Below are 15,932 nucleotides of genomic sequence, written 5' to 3' on the forward strand. Positions count from 1 at the left end.
TAGGAGATTGAGGTCAAAAGCTTGTGCTAAGATTCGTAAGAATTGATCCGTTACATATTATTTAAATTGAATCCATTGATTCTTCCACGCAATTTGATGGATCTGTTTTAAAAAAATGAAAATAAAATACCCTTTTCCACATTTGTTTTAAGATTATTATTATCATTATTATTAAAAAAAAAAAAAAAAAAAAACCTAATTATTTGAATTCAAGATCTTTGATCGATGCCTCATATTAAACTGCCAACTTTTTCGTGGATTAGGATTTTCTACAATTATTTGTCCGAATTTTCTCAAATTCGGACAAGTAATTGGGAGAGACCACATATAGAATTCCCTTGACCGGATAAGTAGTTGAACAACCCAATTTTTATTTGGTCAAGTGGGTCTCATAAATAGTCTCTTACAATCACCTGCCCGAATTTAAGAGAATTCGGGCAAATAATTATAGAGGATCCTAATATTCTTTAAGATCTCGCAAAGGTAATGAAGTATGAAGTGAGACACTTAAACCTTAAAATATATATATATATATATATATAAAAGAAAAAGATTAAAAAAGCACAATAAAGAGGGACCAAGCCACCCCATGAGGTCATCGGCCGCCTCTATGAAGAATGGCCAACATCATTTAACCCTTTCAAAAATTAGAGCCAATGAATGAAAATTTTGAACTATATCCTAAAGACTTTAAGGAATCCTAATCCAACTAGAAAAAAAAATTACCATTTCATCTCCCAATTATAAGTAATGACCATATCATTGATTCATTTTTATACGTCCGGGATTTCATCTACCATATTATCATTTTACTAGAATTAAATTACTTTTTGATAAGTGCTAGAATCAAATTACTCAATACATGGATACGGTTAAAAAAAAAAAAAGTTCTGGTACATCCATCAATATTATAAATCCAACAATCTCTAACATATGCTTTCAGATTTTCATTTTTTTTTTTTCTGATTTATACCTGAATTTCCCGCCATTGGGAAGTCAATTACATGTTAAAACTGTTACAATATTACATCAAGATTTTCCTTTTTATTTTTTCATCTGGAGAGGATGTCATATCATAGCTCGAATGTTGGAAGAATGACAAGAGACTACTTTCTAGTTTCTACTTTCTTTTTAATTTTTCATTTGTCAAATTTTATGGGAAGTGGCATATAACATGACTAGACTATCCCACCTATATAACATATTGCTGATACAAATCATACCGTTATGATAGCTATGCAAGCAGCTGATGTTCTCCTCCGTTTTGAGCCCCAGCAAATGTCCACCTTACCAATCTTTTTTTTGGTTCCAAGATAGCCTTGACAATTTGGAGCTCCACACTGGCACTTCACCTCAGGTCCAAATTGAACAAATCTGCAATGCCAAAAGCCAGAAAAAAAAAAAAAAAAAAAAAAAAAAAAAAAAAAAATTAATAATAACTCTGCTGCAACTTTTAGTATGACATGAAGGAAACTAGTTATTTGACAAAACCAAGAAACTGCAAACGAGGATTTTAGCACAAAAACTAAAGATGAGGTGTTCATAGATTTCGATTTTGTATTCATAGAATCAATATGATCTCCTGCTCCTGTTAAGTATTCGGAGATTGTTCACATACAGAAATTCCACCACAGTTTTTCTACCAACAAAGTAGCAGTTATTCATGAGAGAAAGGTTACACTATGATAGAAACCTTGAGTAGAACTCATCCTTGAAAACCGACTTGCAAGGGGAAGATGTCCAAGAACTTATATGCACATGATTAAGCTTGTACTTAAGCCATGTGGAGAAGTTATGATCATAACATACCACCACACTTCTGAATCCGACGTTCACGACGGCCTACTCTATTCTAAAGGTCGCCCCCTCAGTGACTCGAACCCGTGACATGGTGTATGACTATAATACTAAATGATAGAAACTTTGAATAGAACTTACCCATGAAAACCTGTTTGTAAGGAGAGGGTGCTTAAAAGCTTATATACACATGGTTAACCGGTTAAGCTTGTACTTAAACCATGTGAAACACATAAGATCGAATCAAACTAGCAAACGAAGTAATGCTATTAAATTCATGTTATGCAACAAATAGGTAGACTTCTGTTGAGGACGTGACATGAATGACCTACACTAAATTGAAATGACAAAAACAAGGATATATAATTTGCTCTGACAGACACCAGGTTGAATATATTTATAAATAAATAATCACATCTAAGAAAGCATATGAACAACCATATAAGCCAACAACACTGATTTGGGACGGCAAAAAGTTAAAAACCAATATTAACGGTTTGAGGACATGGGGAGCAAAGATTACATCACTATATTCATATTACTGCAATGAGAACTGATTTGAAAAGTCACAAAGTATAATAGATTAAACTTTTCCCTACAATTAAGTGGTGGAATATAAAGTGTTTGGAGGACCCAAAACAACTCTAATAAACATTTGATGGGGATTACATCCTCTTCAAAGAACAAGACCGCAACATAATCTGTCTCACGTCACAGCCATAGGGAAAAGTTAAGAAAGTCCTACAGCAACAATAGTCAAAAGCCTATCCCAACTAAAATTGACTAAATGAAAACTGATATTTCTCTTCATCTAAGCCACTCCAAAATCCTGTTGAGTAACAAACTAGTTGTGATACAAATTGGTTCAGAATATGACACAAATTGATAATCCATCAGGTAAAAGCATATAGACCCTGTTATTAGGGGCAGCAAACCTGTACCATAACATCCACATCGGTATTTAACAATTTAGTTTTTTGCAAAGTTGTGTAATATACATTGCAACTCATATATTTTTAAAAGGATTTGATGAAGCACAGAAATCTAATGTCACCATCAGCTGAGCACAAATGCAAGATTGATGCAGTACTTCATCTAGACAGGTTAAGTCACCCCACCACCTCCCAATGCGCACAAAAAGAAGTGGGGGGTGGGTGGGGTGGTGGAAAGATTATCATGGCAAGCAGAAGTATTGTTTTATATAGTTCATTGATTTGGACCAGGAAAACTCATAGGAGAGCCTTGACGAAATTTGCATAGGCCCCCACTTGGGTTTCAACCACTACTCGAATATTTAACAAAACTAAAATAAAAATGTGCAAGCTAATATTACGGGAAAACAAAGTAATCAAATACCAGTATGAACCACTGGGTCTGATTGTTTATTTTGTTGGACTTCTGGTAGCCCAGTGATATAAAAGGTCATACAGAAGAAACTAAAGCATTAAGAACAAGGTACAACCAGATATACCTGTAATCATATGTCAATGGCTCGCCAATGTCAACTGACCGCGCAGCAAACACACCAACACGTATTTCCCCCTCAACTTGCCTGGAAGAGAAAATTTTAGTTATAAATCCGTTTGGGTGGAGAAATTAACCTCCAGTATCTTAGGCAGATTTTTTTAAAACAAAAACCGTTCTACCTTTTCACTATTAATATGCCAATGGTTGCCAGAACTGCTCAGTTGGCACCATTGGAAAAGCCTTAGCATCATTAAAAGGAGGGCCATAGGCAGAAAATCTGTCTGGCACCCACAAATTAAGAACATGAAATGCTGACTCTTTTACTACAAATTGTCCACCAATGTATTTAAGTTGACGGCGCAACAGGAAAAAAAGCATCAACAAACTACAAATCACAACAGTCAAGCTTACTCATGAGTTTGCTTTTGAATGCCCTAAAATTTTGACATCACCAGTCCGGCCACTCGAGTTTCATTTTTTATACTATACAAGTTAACCTCCACAAATGCCATACAGTGCATGGATAGATGCAATGGGCCAACACAACAAATTTTTTAATAAGGACAAGGACACGGCTAGGATCCATCATAAATAGAAATACTTTAGATTAACTATACACTACACAGGAAAGTCGTGTCCCAGCCTGCATTTTGTATCCATGTCAGACATGTCTCTACGGAACACAAAATACCCAATTTAGAGAATATATTATGTATAACCAAGCATGTCCAGCGTGTGTCCAAGCACACTTACGTTTTGGCTAATAAGTTGAAGGCTTTGAAGATGGATTTGTAGAAAAAATGGAATGAGGAAGCTTTGGTGATGTAGGGAAGAAAAAGAAAGAATTATTGGAGGGTGTTAGAGAGCTGGACTTAATTGAAGAGTGTTGTTGCTTAGAGGAGGACGAAAGGGTTTGAAAGATAGATATGTCGAGAGAGCCGGAGAAAACTCTTCTATTTCAGGAAATGAACTGGAGACAGAAATCACGAACTTTATGGCTGAAGGAAGGGGACAAGAACACAAATTTTTTTTCACAGGGTGGCCAACTCACATCGTAAATTCAATCATGTGGACTCTTTGAATATAAATGGTGCAACGTCCAAGAATCCTGTGGAGATCTAGGAGCATATAGTCCATTATTACAACAATATGTATTTTGAGCACTATTCTTGGCGGCCAAGGGTGGATGGTCTATCTTTCCTATCCATTGATGCGGATGATTGTATTTGGTTAGAAAGAGAGTTTGAGGAGGTGTGGGATGTGATCAGGGATTTGAATGGAGATAAGGCTCCGGGTCCAAATGGCCTTCACAATGGCTTTCTTTCAAAAGTGTTGGGAATTTTTAAAAAATGATCTTATGGCTATTTTTGCAGAATTTCATAATCGATGTCAGCTTGAAAAGAGTCTTAATGCTACTTTTGTCTCTCTGGTTTCAAAAAAGACTCGTGCCAGCCCTATTAGTTTGGTAGGGGGGATGTATAAGATTATTTCCAAGGTTCTCACGAATAGGTTTAAGTTAGTATTGGGCAAGATTATTTCCAACACACAGAATATGTTTTATTGGTGGTCGACAAATCTTGGATTCAGTGCTTATTGCTAATGAATGCTTGGATAGTGAAATTCGATCAGGGGAATTTGAGGGAAAAGGCATATGATCATGAATATGTTTTATTGGTGGTCGACAAATCTTGGATTCAGTGCTTATTGCTAATGAATGCTTGGATAGTGAAATTCGATCAGGAGAATTTGAGGGAAAAGGCATATGATCATGTTAATTGGGACTTCTTGCTCTATTTGTTGCAGCATTGGGGTTTTGGGGAGAAATTGAGGGCTTGAATACGATTTTGTATTTCTACGGTGAGATTGTATATTCTTGTAAATGGAACCCCGTCAAATTTTTCTAATAGCACTCATGGGTTGAGACAAGGGGATCCACTTTCACCTTTATTGTTTGTGGTGATTATGGAGGCTTTGAGCCAAATGTTGATTGCTGCAATAGATCAAGGTAATTTGGCATGGTTTTCAATGGGATCCAGGGATTCTAATGCTTTAGTTGTGAATCATTTACTGTTTGCCAATGACACGTTGATTTTTTGTGGTGGGCAAGAACAAATTTGACATCTGTGATGTATCTTCTTATGCTTTGAGGCAGCTTCAGGATTGAGGATTAATTTAGGAAAATCAGAAATTGGTCCTATTGGTGAGATAGAGGATGTCGAACGGTTGGCTCAACTCCTTGGATGTCAGGTCGCATCTTTGCCTATGACATACTTGGGTTTGCCGTTGGGTGCTTCTTAGAAGGTCGTGTCTATTTGGAATGGTATTATTGAGAAAATGGAACAGCGGTTGGCTGGATGGAAGCGAATGTATTTGTCAAAGGGTGGTCGGCTGACTCTTCTTAAAAGCACTCTTTCCAACCTTCCTTCATATTACTTGCCGTTGTTCCCTATTCCAGTGGGCATGGCTAATCGTCTTGATAAACTTCAAAGGGATTTTCTATGAGGTGGCATTGGAGATGAGGTCAAATTTCATTTATTGAATTGGTACAGGATCTATAGTCCATTGCATTTAGGTGGGTTGGGAGTTCACACATTCATCCAATTTAATCGAGCTCTCCTAGGGAAATGGTTGTGGAGGTATGGTAGGGAGAGAGGCGCTATGGCGATTGGTGATTGATGTCAAATTTGAGAGTCTAAAGGGTGGGTGGTGTTCAAAAGAAGTGTTGGGTACTTTTGGAGGGGGTGGGATAAGTTTAGCAACTTCATTCGTTTTGAGGTGGGGGATGGGTCACATGTTAGTTTTTGGCATTGATTGGTGGTCTGGAGATCGATCTTTAAAGCATTGTTTTCCAGTATTGTTTGGTATTGAGAGGAATAAAGATGCGATGGTGGCAGATAACTTGGTTGTTCAAAATGGAGTTATTCAATGGAATGTTATTTTTACGCGTCCAGTCCAGGATTGGGAGATGGAAATGGTACTTTCTTTTTTTGCTCGGCTTTATTCTATGTCGGTTCGACATGAAGAGGATGACAGTTTAGTTTGGAACCTCTCCAAAAGAGGTTTATTTGAAGTGAAGTCTTATTATGAAGTGTTAAGTAGGAAAGATGGCCCATCATTTCTATGAAAGAGTATCTGGCGTGTTAAGGCTCCGTGAAAGACAAATGTTGTGGTGATTGAGTGGTGTTGTATGTTTAAAAAGAGTGAGGTGTCAATTGAATATATGTTACTTCTTGCAAAGTTGCTCGCGATCTATGGAGTTATATTCTTACTTTATTTGAGGTAGAGTGAGTTATGCCACGAATGGTGCTGGAGTTGTTGACTAGTTGGAGCGCGTCGTTGGGGTATGGCCCAGCTAAGGAAGTTTGGCAGTTAGTTCTCTTGTGTTTAATGTGGTGTATTTGGCGGGAGCAGACTACACAATACGTTGAAGATATAGAGACATCGATGGTAGAGCAAAGGAAGCGTTTGTTTAACACGTTATATATTTGGATAGCGTTTCATCATAGCTTGAATGTTTTTACTTATACAAACTTCTTAAATTTATTTTCTGTTAGTTCCTATTAGGGGAATTCTTGTATACTTCATGTGTATTAGGGTTGCACTCCTCTGTGCTTTATTAATGAATTGACATTATTTATCCAAAATATATATATATATTAAAAGGCTCTAGTTCATATTTCATCTTTGGTCCTAATTAGCTGGACCACCAAAAAAGATTTCTCGGGTGTATCATATAAATTACCAAAGCAAAGGAACAACATTGGGGTTGAGAAGTTCCCGAAAAGAAGAAAAAATTTATAATGCTAAACACAGGTGTATAGGTGTATGCAGATTTGACTCATTACATATTTTAACTTTAAAGCTTAACTTCCCGAAGAAAATGCTAGTTCCTACAATCCCTGAAGATCAAAAGAATAAAAAGCGACAATACTGTTCATACTAACCACTTCTCCAGAACACAGTTGGGGTCACAGCCATGATTTAAAAATCGAGATGCATTCCCCTTGAAAGTTGCATCAATTGTGAAGTCTTTCCGAATTTCGCACATGTAAAAATTATGTGCATCTTTATATTTCATGTCCCAAAGTCTTTGCTCACACAGAGCATCATCAATAACTGAAAACAGAAAGTCAACAACTTAATTAGAATTCCAAGCTCAAAATTATGTAAATGATGGGGTAGGTTGTGGTTCCAATCTTATCTTCAAATATCATTGAACTACAGCTTGCATGCAGAAGAATCATAAACAATAATATATATTTTTATGAATGACTGGCATGTTGTGCATATATCAATCAATGCAGACATGTTGTGCATATATCAATCAATGCAGATCTCAACTATATCATTGTTCTGTAAGATCCATGCAATGACCATTAACCTAAATCAAGTATCTTACTTTATATAAATGGTTCAAATAACTTAGTAAGTCTAGGCCCCAACTTGGAGAAAAAATATTTTAAATCCTCAAGATCAACATATACCTTATTTTACGAAGAACACTGTTGTCATATTAAATAGCTACTCCAAGAAGAAAAAAAATCTTTGACAACAGCCAAGCAGCAATTATGATTTGCATGTTGACACAGAAACAAAAATTTGCTTCAAAGGCAAATGTTTAATATGTATTTTTTTTTTTTTAATATTCGTTTAATATGTACTGTTTGAATACACTAGTGGAGCTTCCTAAATTATTGTAATAAAAAATTTCATGATAGTAGGCAGGAGATAATGACATGATTAATCATATATACACCCAAGAAGAGAGAGGAAAAAAGATCTGTAATCACAAGCAAAAGACATGAGGAATAGAGGCTATGCTTGATGACAGGAGAATCATATTCATGAAAATACAGCCGAACTGACAGTAAAAACAAAAGGTGAACATACAAAAAAAAGGTGGGCCTGTAAGAATATAAGCAAAAGTCAAATAAAACAAATTACCTTCCCCAATGTACTCAATTATAAAATCGCCTTTATTGATTTTTTCAGCAGCCACTACTCCCCAACCACAAAGTTCTGTCTGTGAAGGAAGAATAACATGTAATGGTAAAAGAACTTAGAAAACAAGAACTCATTCAACATATAAAATATAACAAAGGGTAAACAATTTCTTCTACAATGGTACAAGTTTGAAGAAAAGAAACTTGAAGCACTCAAGTAAAAATTTTCACCTTGACAATGTTGATCTTTTTCTCCTTGCGAAATGGTCGGTTTGTGCAATTTTCTGAGCAACGACAAGCCTTAGAGCAGCTTATGCATTGACCCCTATTAAATGATACGATCAAAATGCTAAAGCAGTTGAAGTATCTATGATATTGCTACTCTAATGAATAGTAATGTAATTAATACTGAAAGAATTTAATTGTAGACGGTAGATGACAAATTACTACCTTTTAACAGGAGAATGTGCAGGGAAAGGGGGAAAAAAACCCCCATCAGCAATTGGCTAAGAGAAAAATGCTTATCAAATAAAAGTCCAGGCAGATTAACAGATATATGTAACAGATATATGCACCAGTCTTATGTGGCTTATCTATGAGAAGCTCTAAAATTAAATTACATGCAGATACGTCATCAAAGTGGGGAATATTTAGTATTTCAAATAGAAAAAAAAAATGATTTCTCAATTTAACAGAAACTCATGTTCATTCAATTCCATAATTCTGGAGTACCAAAACATATTCTAGCATATTGCCATGGATCATTTGATTAGCGTAATTTTTCAACAGTATGATCAATTTGCATCCATATCCCATACCATGTGTATAATCCCTCATTTACAACATAAACTGCCCTGCCCCCCACTCCAAACAAAAAATAAATAAATATTAAGGTTGGGAATTAAAGTTCTCCCGGTCGAGAATTATATTATTTTTTAGAATTGAAAGGAAAAAAAATAGGAAAGAGTAAAAACATAAGTAGTTGTTTATGAGAAGTTAATATTTGACAGATAATTCTAAATGACCTGCAGACACAATCTTCAGAGCATGTAGAACTGCAACTTGTGCATCCAATATCATCACCAGCATCATTACGCTTCTTCTTGACTAGATAAATATCTATATACAGTTAGGGCCAGTGCAATAATAATCATAAACACGGTGAATACATAAACAACGACCTGGAAAAATGGAGCAAGAGCCATTTCTTTCATCAAGAAGTTGCATATGCTCAATACTTGCAAAGATAAGCTTAAACGATTTATACTAAGGACAAATATAATAGAAATAGGATACTGCGCCTGATGTGCACATAGGGAGGTGGCTCCATCTTATTCTCCATGTCTTTCCATGTTAAGTCAATCTTGAACTCCTCGTCAACATAAGGCAAAGGCAAGCGACAAAAAACTTCCTGAAATTTTGAAGAGGATTTTTTTTTTTTTTGTGGGGGGTGGGGTGGGAGCAAGAGAAGAAAGAGTGAGCAAGCAAGAGACAGAGTTAGAGAATGGTAATTGATGATAAATTCACAAACATGAGATTTACAGCTGTAAATCCAATCAAGCATGTAGTACTTTCTTAGTTTCTCTAAGGCTTCTATATTTAACTATGAACATTGCTGATTTAAGAATTCTGGTTAACGATTTATGTTCCCTCTACTTTTGGTCTGTTCATCTTTTCATAGTTTGGCAAGGGCCGGGATGAAAGGCAATACCATACAAGGTTAAAGATAAACAACAAAATCCAAAAGTAGAACTCCAACCAAGAACCAACAGAACTTCAGAAATTATCTACAGATATTTCAAAGAAAACAAGAACAACAGACCCCAAATAAAGTTACGCAAATTTCCAAAAGCATCTCTTCAAGTCACATGAACTTGGGGTTAGCATGTTGGGTGCTGATCACTTGCCAGAAACGTGCATTATATATCAGTCCATCTACTTCAAAAATTTTGGACACAAGGAGAGAAGTAATTCCCACTATGTCCGATTTTTTCTTTCTATATGTTAGGGCAGAATGAAATATTCATTCAATCAGAATTTTATTCAACAAAGATATTCCTATGATGAAATATTCATCCTTGCAACTATTTGGAATGGATCCTTCTCAAGTCTTAGAACTCTAGGAATGTGATTCTCTTCCTTTTTTGGGCACAGCTATAAAGTCAATATTTTTTTTTTTTTATAAGTAAGAAAATTTCATTAAAAAAGCATAAGGCGCCCCTAAGTACATAGAAAGTATACACAGAAGCGACTCAGCTAGCCCATAAGAAAACCCACAAGAAACTATAAAGTCAATATTTGACAGGAGGCATGTCTAACATATCATACGTCAATACCCATGCATTGTCATGTCTAACAAGGGTGCTCAATTTAGAAGTGTTTTCATGTAACATAGATTATATTATATAACTTCATGCAATTATATTAAAAGATTCTTCATGAATTTTACCTCTATGTCACTTGTGCAAGCTGCATGCTGCTCATTCAACAAATATATCAGTCCTGTCAGCCAGCCTAATCAATGAAAAATACAAATGAAGAAATAAAACTTCAACAAAAAGTTCAAATACAGTGAGATAGTTGAAGGAAATTCAATCTATTTTACTTAACCCCAGAACCAATTGGTTCTCTTTGATAAACCACAAAATTAATTGGTGCCTCATATAGTAAATTGAACAGCCCAACATGGCAAGAGGCTCAATATATCACTTGCTTAATCAAATACGTTTAAAATGCCTTTAAAAATGCCAAGACAGAGATAAGTTCATGGATCATAATTCAGCACCCTATTTACTTATGAGCTTAATAAGAATTTGAATGCAGTTATATACAAGCACTAAACTGATACAGAAATTAAAAAGAATAAACAGGAAAAATCTTTTCAAAAACCAACATGCCTCTCTCTCTCTCTCTCTCTCTCTCTCTCTCTCTCCGCCTACATGAAATGAGCATCTGCATGTTCAAGCATCAGACAGATAGGAAAAGATTTCTGGAACAACTGAATGCAGATCATTGGATAATTTAAATTGAAACATCAACCACAAAAGCTTTAATGATAGAGTTGACTAACACAAGTTTTTGCACTGGAACTGGAAACAGATTTCAAAAGATCTTGCTTAAGTTTCACATTCCATTGAGACGCATCAAGTAAAAAGGCCTTAGCAAGAGAACATTCAGAAATTCCTTCTTGCCAAATGCAAGTCCAGAACTAGATTTGTAATACCAGTAACAAATGACTCGTGTGTTTTACTTATGACCAAGACTATCACAACCCACTGAATCAATACAACATCTAGAATTTCATATCTGGAACAGTAAGAAAACAAAGCCACTATTTCAATATTATTACACTTTACCTATGGCCCATGCAGTGATCAATGTTATAGAAAGGTAAAAATAAATAAAATAAAAAATTTTATCCTTTGTGGACTGCACCAATATAACTAGGCATAATACGAAGTCACCCATGGGTAGACTTTTCCACTAGTACTAAATAGGCAAGGAATATAACCTCAAGAATTCATATTTCAGAAAGTTAAACAAGTGTAAGGAACCAAAATGATGAAGGAACGAAAAAAATTGACCTTTCTATACTTCCGCCAATCAGTAGGATGCCTCCAGCAAACAGCTTTGCCCGGCTGGCTTTCTAGATGCTTCACTTTGTCCGGCCATGGGGCACACTTGTCATGTGATGCCATCGGGCATCGCGCACACCGCCAATGTAGCCTCTGTTTGCAAATGTAGCATGTCTGCTTATTGAAAGGATGGCAAGTATATTAGCTCCTTGCAAGTAGTAGTAGTAGTTATTTTTTTGATAGGAAATCAAAGAAATATCATTAAAAAGGCGAAAGGCGCCCCTAGTAGTAGTTATAATAGATATAACAAACAATCCATAGAGAATCTGAAAGAAAAAGAACAATTTACAGAGTTCGATAACATATTAATTAAAACAAATTTGCAGTCAATAAAAAAATTATTGAAAGTCAGAAAATGACACTAAAAAATTCAGAAATAACAGTCATAAAACAGATATGAAACAAGAGACGCTGGGTAAGTTATAAAAAAGGCCCTTCATTTCTGAAATGAATAGCTCAGAAAAAGTATTTCTCCTGAAAGTTAATAATGATATACAAGTAACCGCAGCCCAATTTCAAAGTAAAATGTGAGAAAAGTCATTATATATTTGGAATTTCACTTAGATAAGATGCTGCACATGAATAGACACTCTTCTGGCCACTAGTTACACTCGGAGGATGTTTCTCATCCAACAAGAAGAAAGTAAGAAAACCCGCGTCATTTTTTTTTGTTGGTAAATTACACACACACCTGGTGAGACATAAACCCACGACCTCACCCTCCATTTTGCTACAAAGGAAGTACCATTTTAGCTAAAGCTCATTGGTGAGGAAGCCCACTTCAATAGCCAAGCAAAATTAAATAATAAGCACCACAAGGGTTGTATTAACATCTATTAAGTACAAAAACACCCAAAGCACTTTCTAAGCACATAACAAAAGCATAGGTGTTTATTATGTATATATTTCTTATGTGCACCCTTTTACATTGACTAAAATTAACAGGAATGCAAGGAACAGTAAGAACAGAAAGAAGGCTTGTTTTCAACAGCCTTCCCATGTCAATATACAGCAAGAAATTGACCTGATTCACATTCCAATAGGCTAGACACAAGTTACATAATAAGCATATCAAGCGTGATAGGCCAAAAAGTTAAGTCTTACATTGAGTGTTTGAATTGTGAAGGTCATAGATCTAAGCTGCACTTTCATTACTTACTAACATTATAAGGCGTTAGGGCATTGCAACATGATATGGGCCCTAAGAAGAACATCATGGATTTAAATGGAATAGATACTATAGAGAAGGTGAATTGTGAAGGTGTTGCAGGGATGCTAAGACTCACATTAGTTCTTTGCTAGTTGAGACTAGTCTATATAAGTTTTTTTGATAAGTAAATTTAGTGTTATTGAAAGCGTAAAGCGCCCCTAAGTATACTAAAAGTATACAAAAGGAAACACCTAACTAGTAAGAGAAAAACGAATAAAGAAATCAACAAAGCTAATCGACAGTGGTGACAAAAAAGCCACCGACCAAAGATACAACATATGAAAAAATAAAGCTAAAATATCCTCCATGAAACTCTCCACATCCTCGAAATATCTAAGTTTTTTTCCTTCCAAACACACCAAAAAATGCAAATTGGCACCATCTTCCAAATCGCAACACTCCTTGGCCTTCCACTTCCACCAACAGGCAAATAAGTCTATAACTCTTCTAGGCATAACCCAAGGCATACCAAACCGATTAAAAATTGCATTCCACAGAGCGGAAACCACATCACAGTGAAGAAGAAGGTGATCCACAGATTCTCCATCTCTTGCACAAGCAACATTTATCCACAATGATGATATGTCTCTTCCTGAGATTGTCCACAGTAAGGATCTTGCCTATGGCTGCCGACCATGCAAAAAAAGCAGCCCTCAAAGGAGCCTGAGTCCGCCACATAATCTTCCAAGGAAAGCGTCTACTTACAGAGCCAACCAAGAAACTGAAGAAAGACTTGACCTTGAACAAACCTTTCTTCGAAGAGAACCACCAGAGCCTATTTGCACGATCACTACTCACCATGGCTGAGTGCAACACCTAGAAGAAGGAATCAAAGACACCCACCACCCAATCATGCGCCTCTCTAACAAAGCTCACATTCCACTGAGTAGAACCGCCCAAAACCTCCATATTATCCGCAACTGAGGCATCCTTCACCCAAGCTATATAAGTAACACTAGGGAACTCGCATTGTGACTTTGACTAGTCTTTCTAGGGTATAGCACATTGTGACTAGTGTTTTCTTTGGGTTATAAACATCAAGTATTAGAAGGTTTGCATAAAAATCAATAAAGCATAATGACACTAGCAGTAGCTTTGAATTACAAATTAACAGCAACCTTGCTGTAACAGGCAAAAATATGATGTGTTTTGTGTGTCGTCACAATAAAGAAATTGAACAAAGTGCAACAATTCGTGCATAAAAAAAATATACAATAAAAGCTGATATAGGATTTGATGGGACTTTACATGTTGTGGGCACTTGAATTTTTTCAGATTTGAGACCTGAAGCTTTGCCTTTGCACATTGTATGTGGTAGACTCCTTGACAACCACGAACAGAGCATAATAACTCCTCCCCGGGGTAGATAAGATTATGGCAAGCAAGACATTCAACCTGAGATGATTAACAAAGAGAGAGGAACAAAAAGAGGATGCCAATGTTAAATGACAAGAATGAAACATGAAAATCATGTTGGAATCACAATTCTTCCGAAAACAATCATTAACATGTCAATGAACAAAAAGGTCTGCCGCTTTTGAAGCAGTAGAGTCTTGGCTATAATGATAAACTTCTCTGCATGTTTGCATTCAAAAATTTTGAATGTCCATTGAGCAAAACATGTATGCATCAGGTGTGTAATGTACAGGGCAAATCAACACTCCTAACTACAAGAATCAAATATGTTTGTGCATGGGTGTGTGTATTGGCCTTAAACATTGACATTGGTAAATCCCCATAACAAAAGACTACAAAAATCCACATTTAGCTTCAAGGGGGTAAGGTCCTAATGTTGATATTAAGTTTCGAAGTCTTCTTTATTGCCTTTTCAAACTAAATATGAAGTCAATAAACTCCTGATCTTGAAAAGACAACATTTAACATGTTCTTTACAGCTCCTTACTACTTTATTGTCATCTGCACACACCAAAAAGGAGTTGCTATGAGGTTAACTTACAATTACTCTTCATGATAGTTGTTAGCTCTCGGTTTCAAAGAAAATCATAAAGAAGCAAGTAACTACCAATCTCACACACTAACATTCATCATTTCTTAAAATTGTTTTAAAGTACACAACATCGATTATACAAAAAAATACTATACCAAATTACTCTAAAAACGTTTAAAAAAAATTCAAGATGCTAAATTCCAATTCTTTCCAACATTTTCTCAGCACCCGAAAAGATATGTGAAAGAATTTACCATTTTCGGAGCGCCAACGAGGAAAGGAAGGGAGCATCGCCACTCGGGAACCCCAGATTCCATCTTCCTCTGAACCCAACCCCTCACTTGATCTTCCAAGCCCTTCCCATTGGAGGCCTTCTTCGCCCGGTCCAACAAGCCCCGGCTCCGCCTCAAAACCCTAATTCCATCCCCACTGCTGACCTCCCTTTTGTGCAGCAACGGGAACCACAACGTCTGCTCCGAATCGCAGTCCTCACCTAGGTTTTGGACGGCGCTAGGGCACTGACTACTGCTCGGATCGGGCGGGTCAGTCACCGGCTTGAGGGTAGGGCAATGAATGAGAGTCAGAGAAGCTGAGTAAGAGAGATTTCCAAGGTCTGGCATGGTTTTGAGAAGAAAACGAAATCCTATAAAGTTGTTTGTATAAGTGTAGAGAGAGAGAGAGAGAGAGAGAGAGTGAGGGGGGATTTGGGCGGGAAAGGGGAAATTTGTAGTTGAAGAGAGCGGGGAGGTGAAATTACTGAAAGGTTTAATTTATGTTGGGGTAATTACGAGAGTGCCTGCCAGATCAGATGCATGTGTGAGTCAGTGTGACTGCGTGGCGCGGTCAACGATGGGATGGGAAAAGGGTGACCTTTTGGGAGTGAGAACTGGAAAATATCCGTTGGAGCGTACAGATGGTGATGGTGATGGTGA

General features: G+C 36.4%; 1 protein-coding gene across 1 annotated transcript; it reads right to left on the bottom strand.

Moving 5' to 3' along the window:
- Positions 1 to 895: 895 nt before the first annotated feature.
- On the bottom strand, positions 896 to 15,865 carry LOC133865492 (histone-lysine N-methyltransferase ASHR3). The gene is made up of 11 exons (XM_062301916.1): positions 15,255 to 15,865; positions 14,301 to 14,447; positions 11,792 to 11,956; positions 10,657 to 10,683; positions 9,504 to 9,618; positions 9,233 to 9,326; positions 8,439 to 8,532; positions 8,209 to 8,287; positions 7,209 to 7,380; positions 3,269 to 3,349; positions 896 to 1,374 (listed from the first exon to the last, which is right to left on the bottom strand). Exons 1-11 carry the CDS (start codon positions 15,618 to 15,620, stop codon positions 1,218 to 1,220), a joined length of 1,497 nt encoding a protein of 498 aa, XP_062157900.1. The 5' UTR covers positions 15,621 to 15,865; the 3' UTR covers positions 896 to 1,217.
- Between the last annotated feature and the right edge of the window lie 67 nt (positions 15,866 to 15,932).

This window comes from Alnus glutinosa, chromosome 4 (genome assembly GCF_958979055.1).
Source record: "Alnus glutinosa chromosome 4, dhAlnGlut1.1, whole genome shotgun sequence".
In the NCBI taxonomy this organism is placed as follows: Eukaryota; Viridiplantae; Streptophyta; class Magnoliopsida; order Fagales; family Betulaceae; genus Alnus; species Alnus glutinosa.

What these genes read in the sequence shown, in the direction of transcription:
- LOC133865492 (XM_062301916.1), bottom strand. Translation starts at nt 15,620, where the DNA reads ATGCCAGACCTTGGAAATCTCTCTTACTCAGCTTCTCTGACTCTCATT. An exon ending in CTTGCACAAGTGACATAGAG is followed by an intron (nt 9,619 to 10,656) that starts GTAAAATTCATG and finishes TCAAAATTTCAG; the next exon opens with GAAGTTTTTTGTCGCTTGCC. An exon ending in CTATGTGCACATCAGGCGCA is followed by an intron (nt 9,327 to 9,503) that starts GTATCCTATTTC and finishes AACTGTATATAG; the next exon opens with ATATTTATCTAGTCAAGAAG.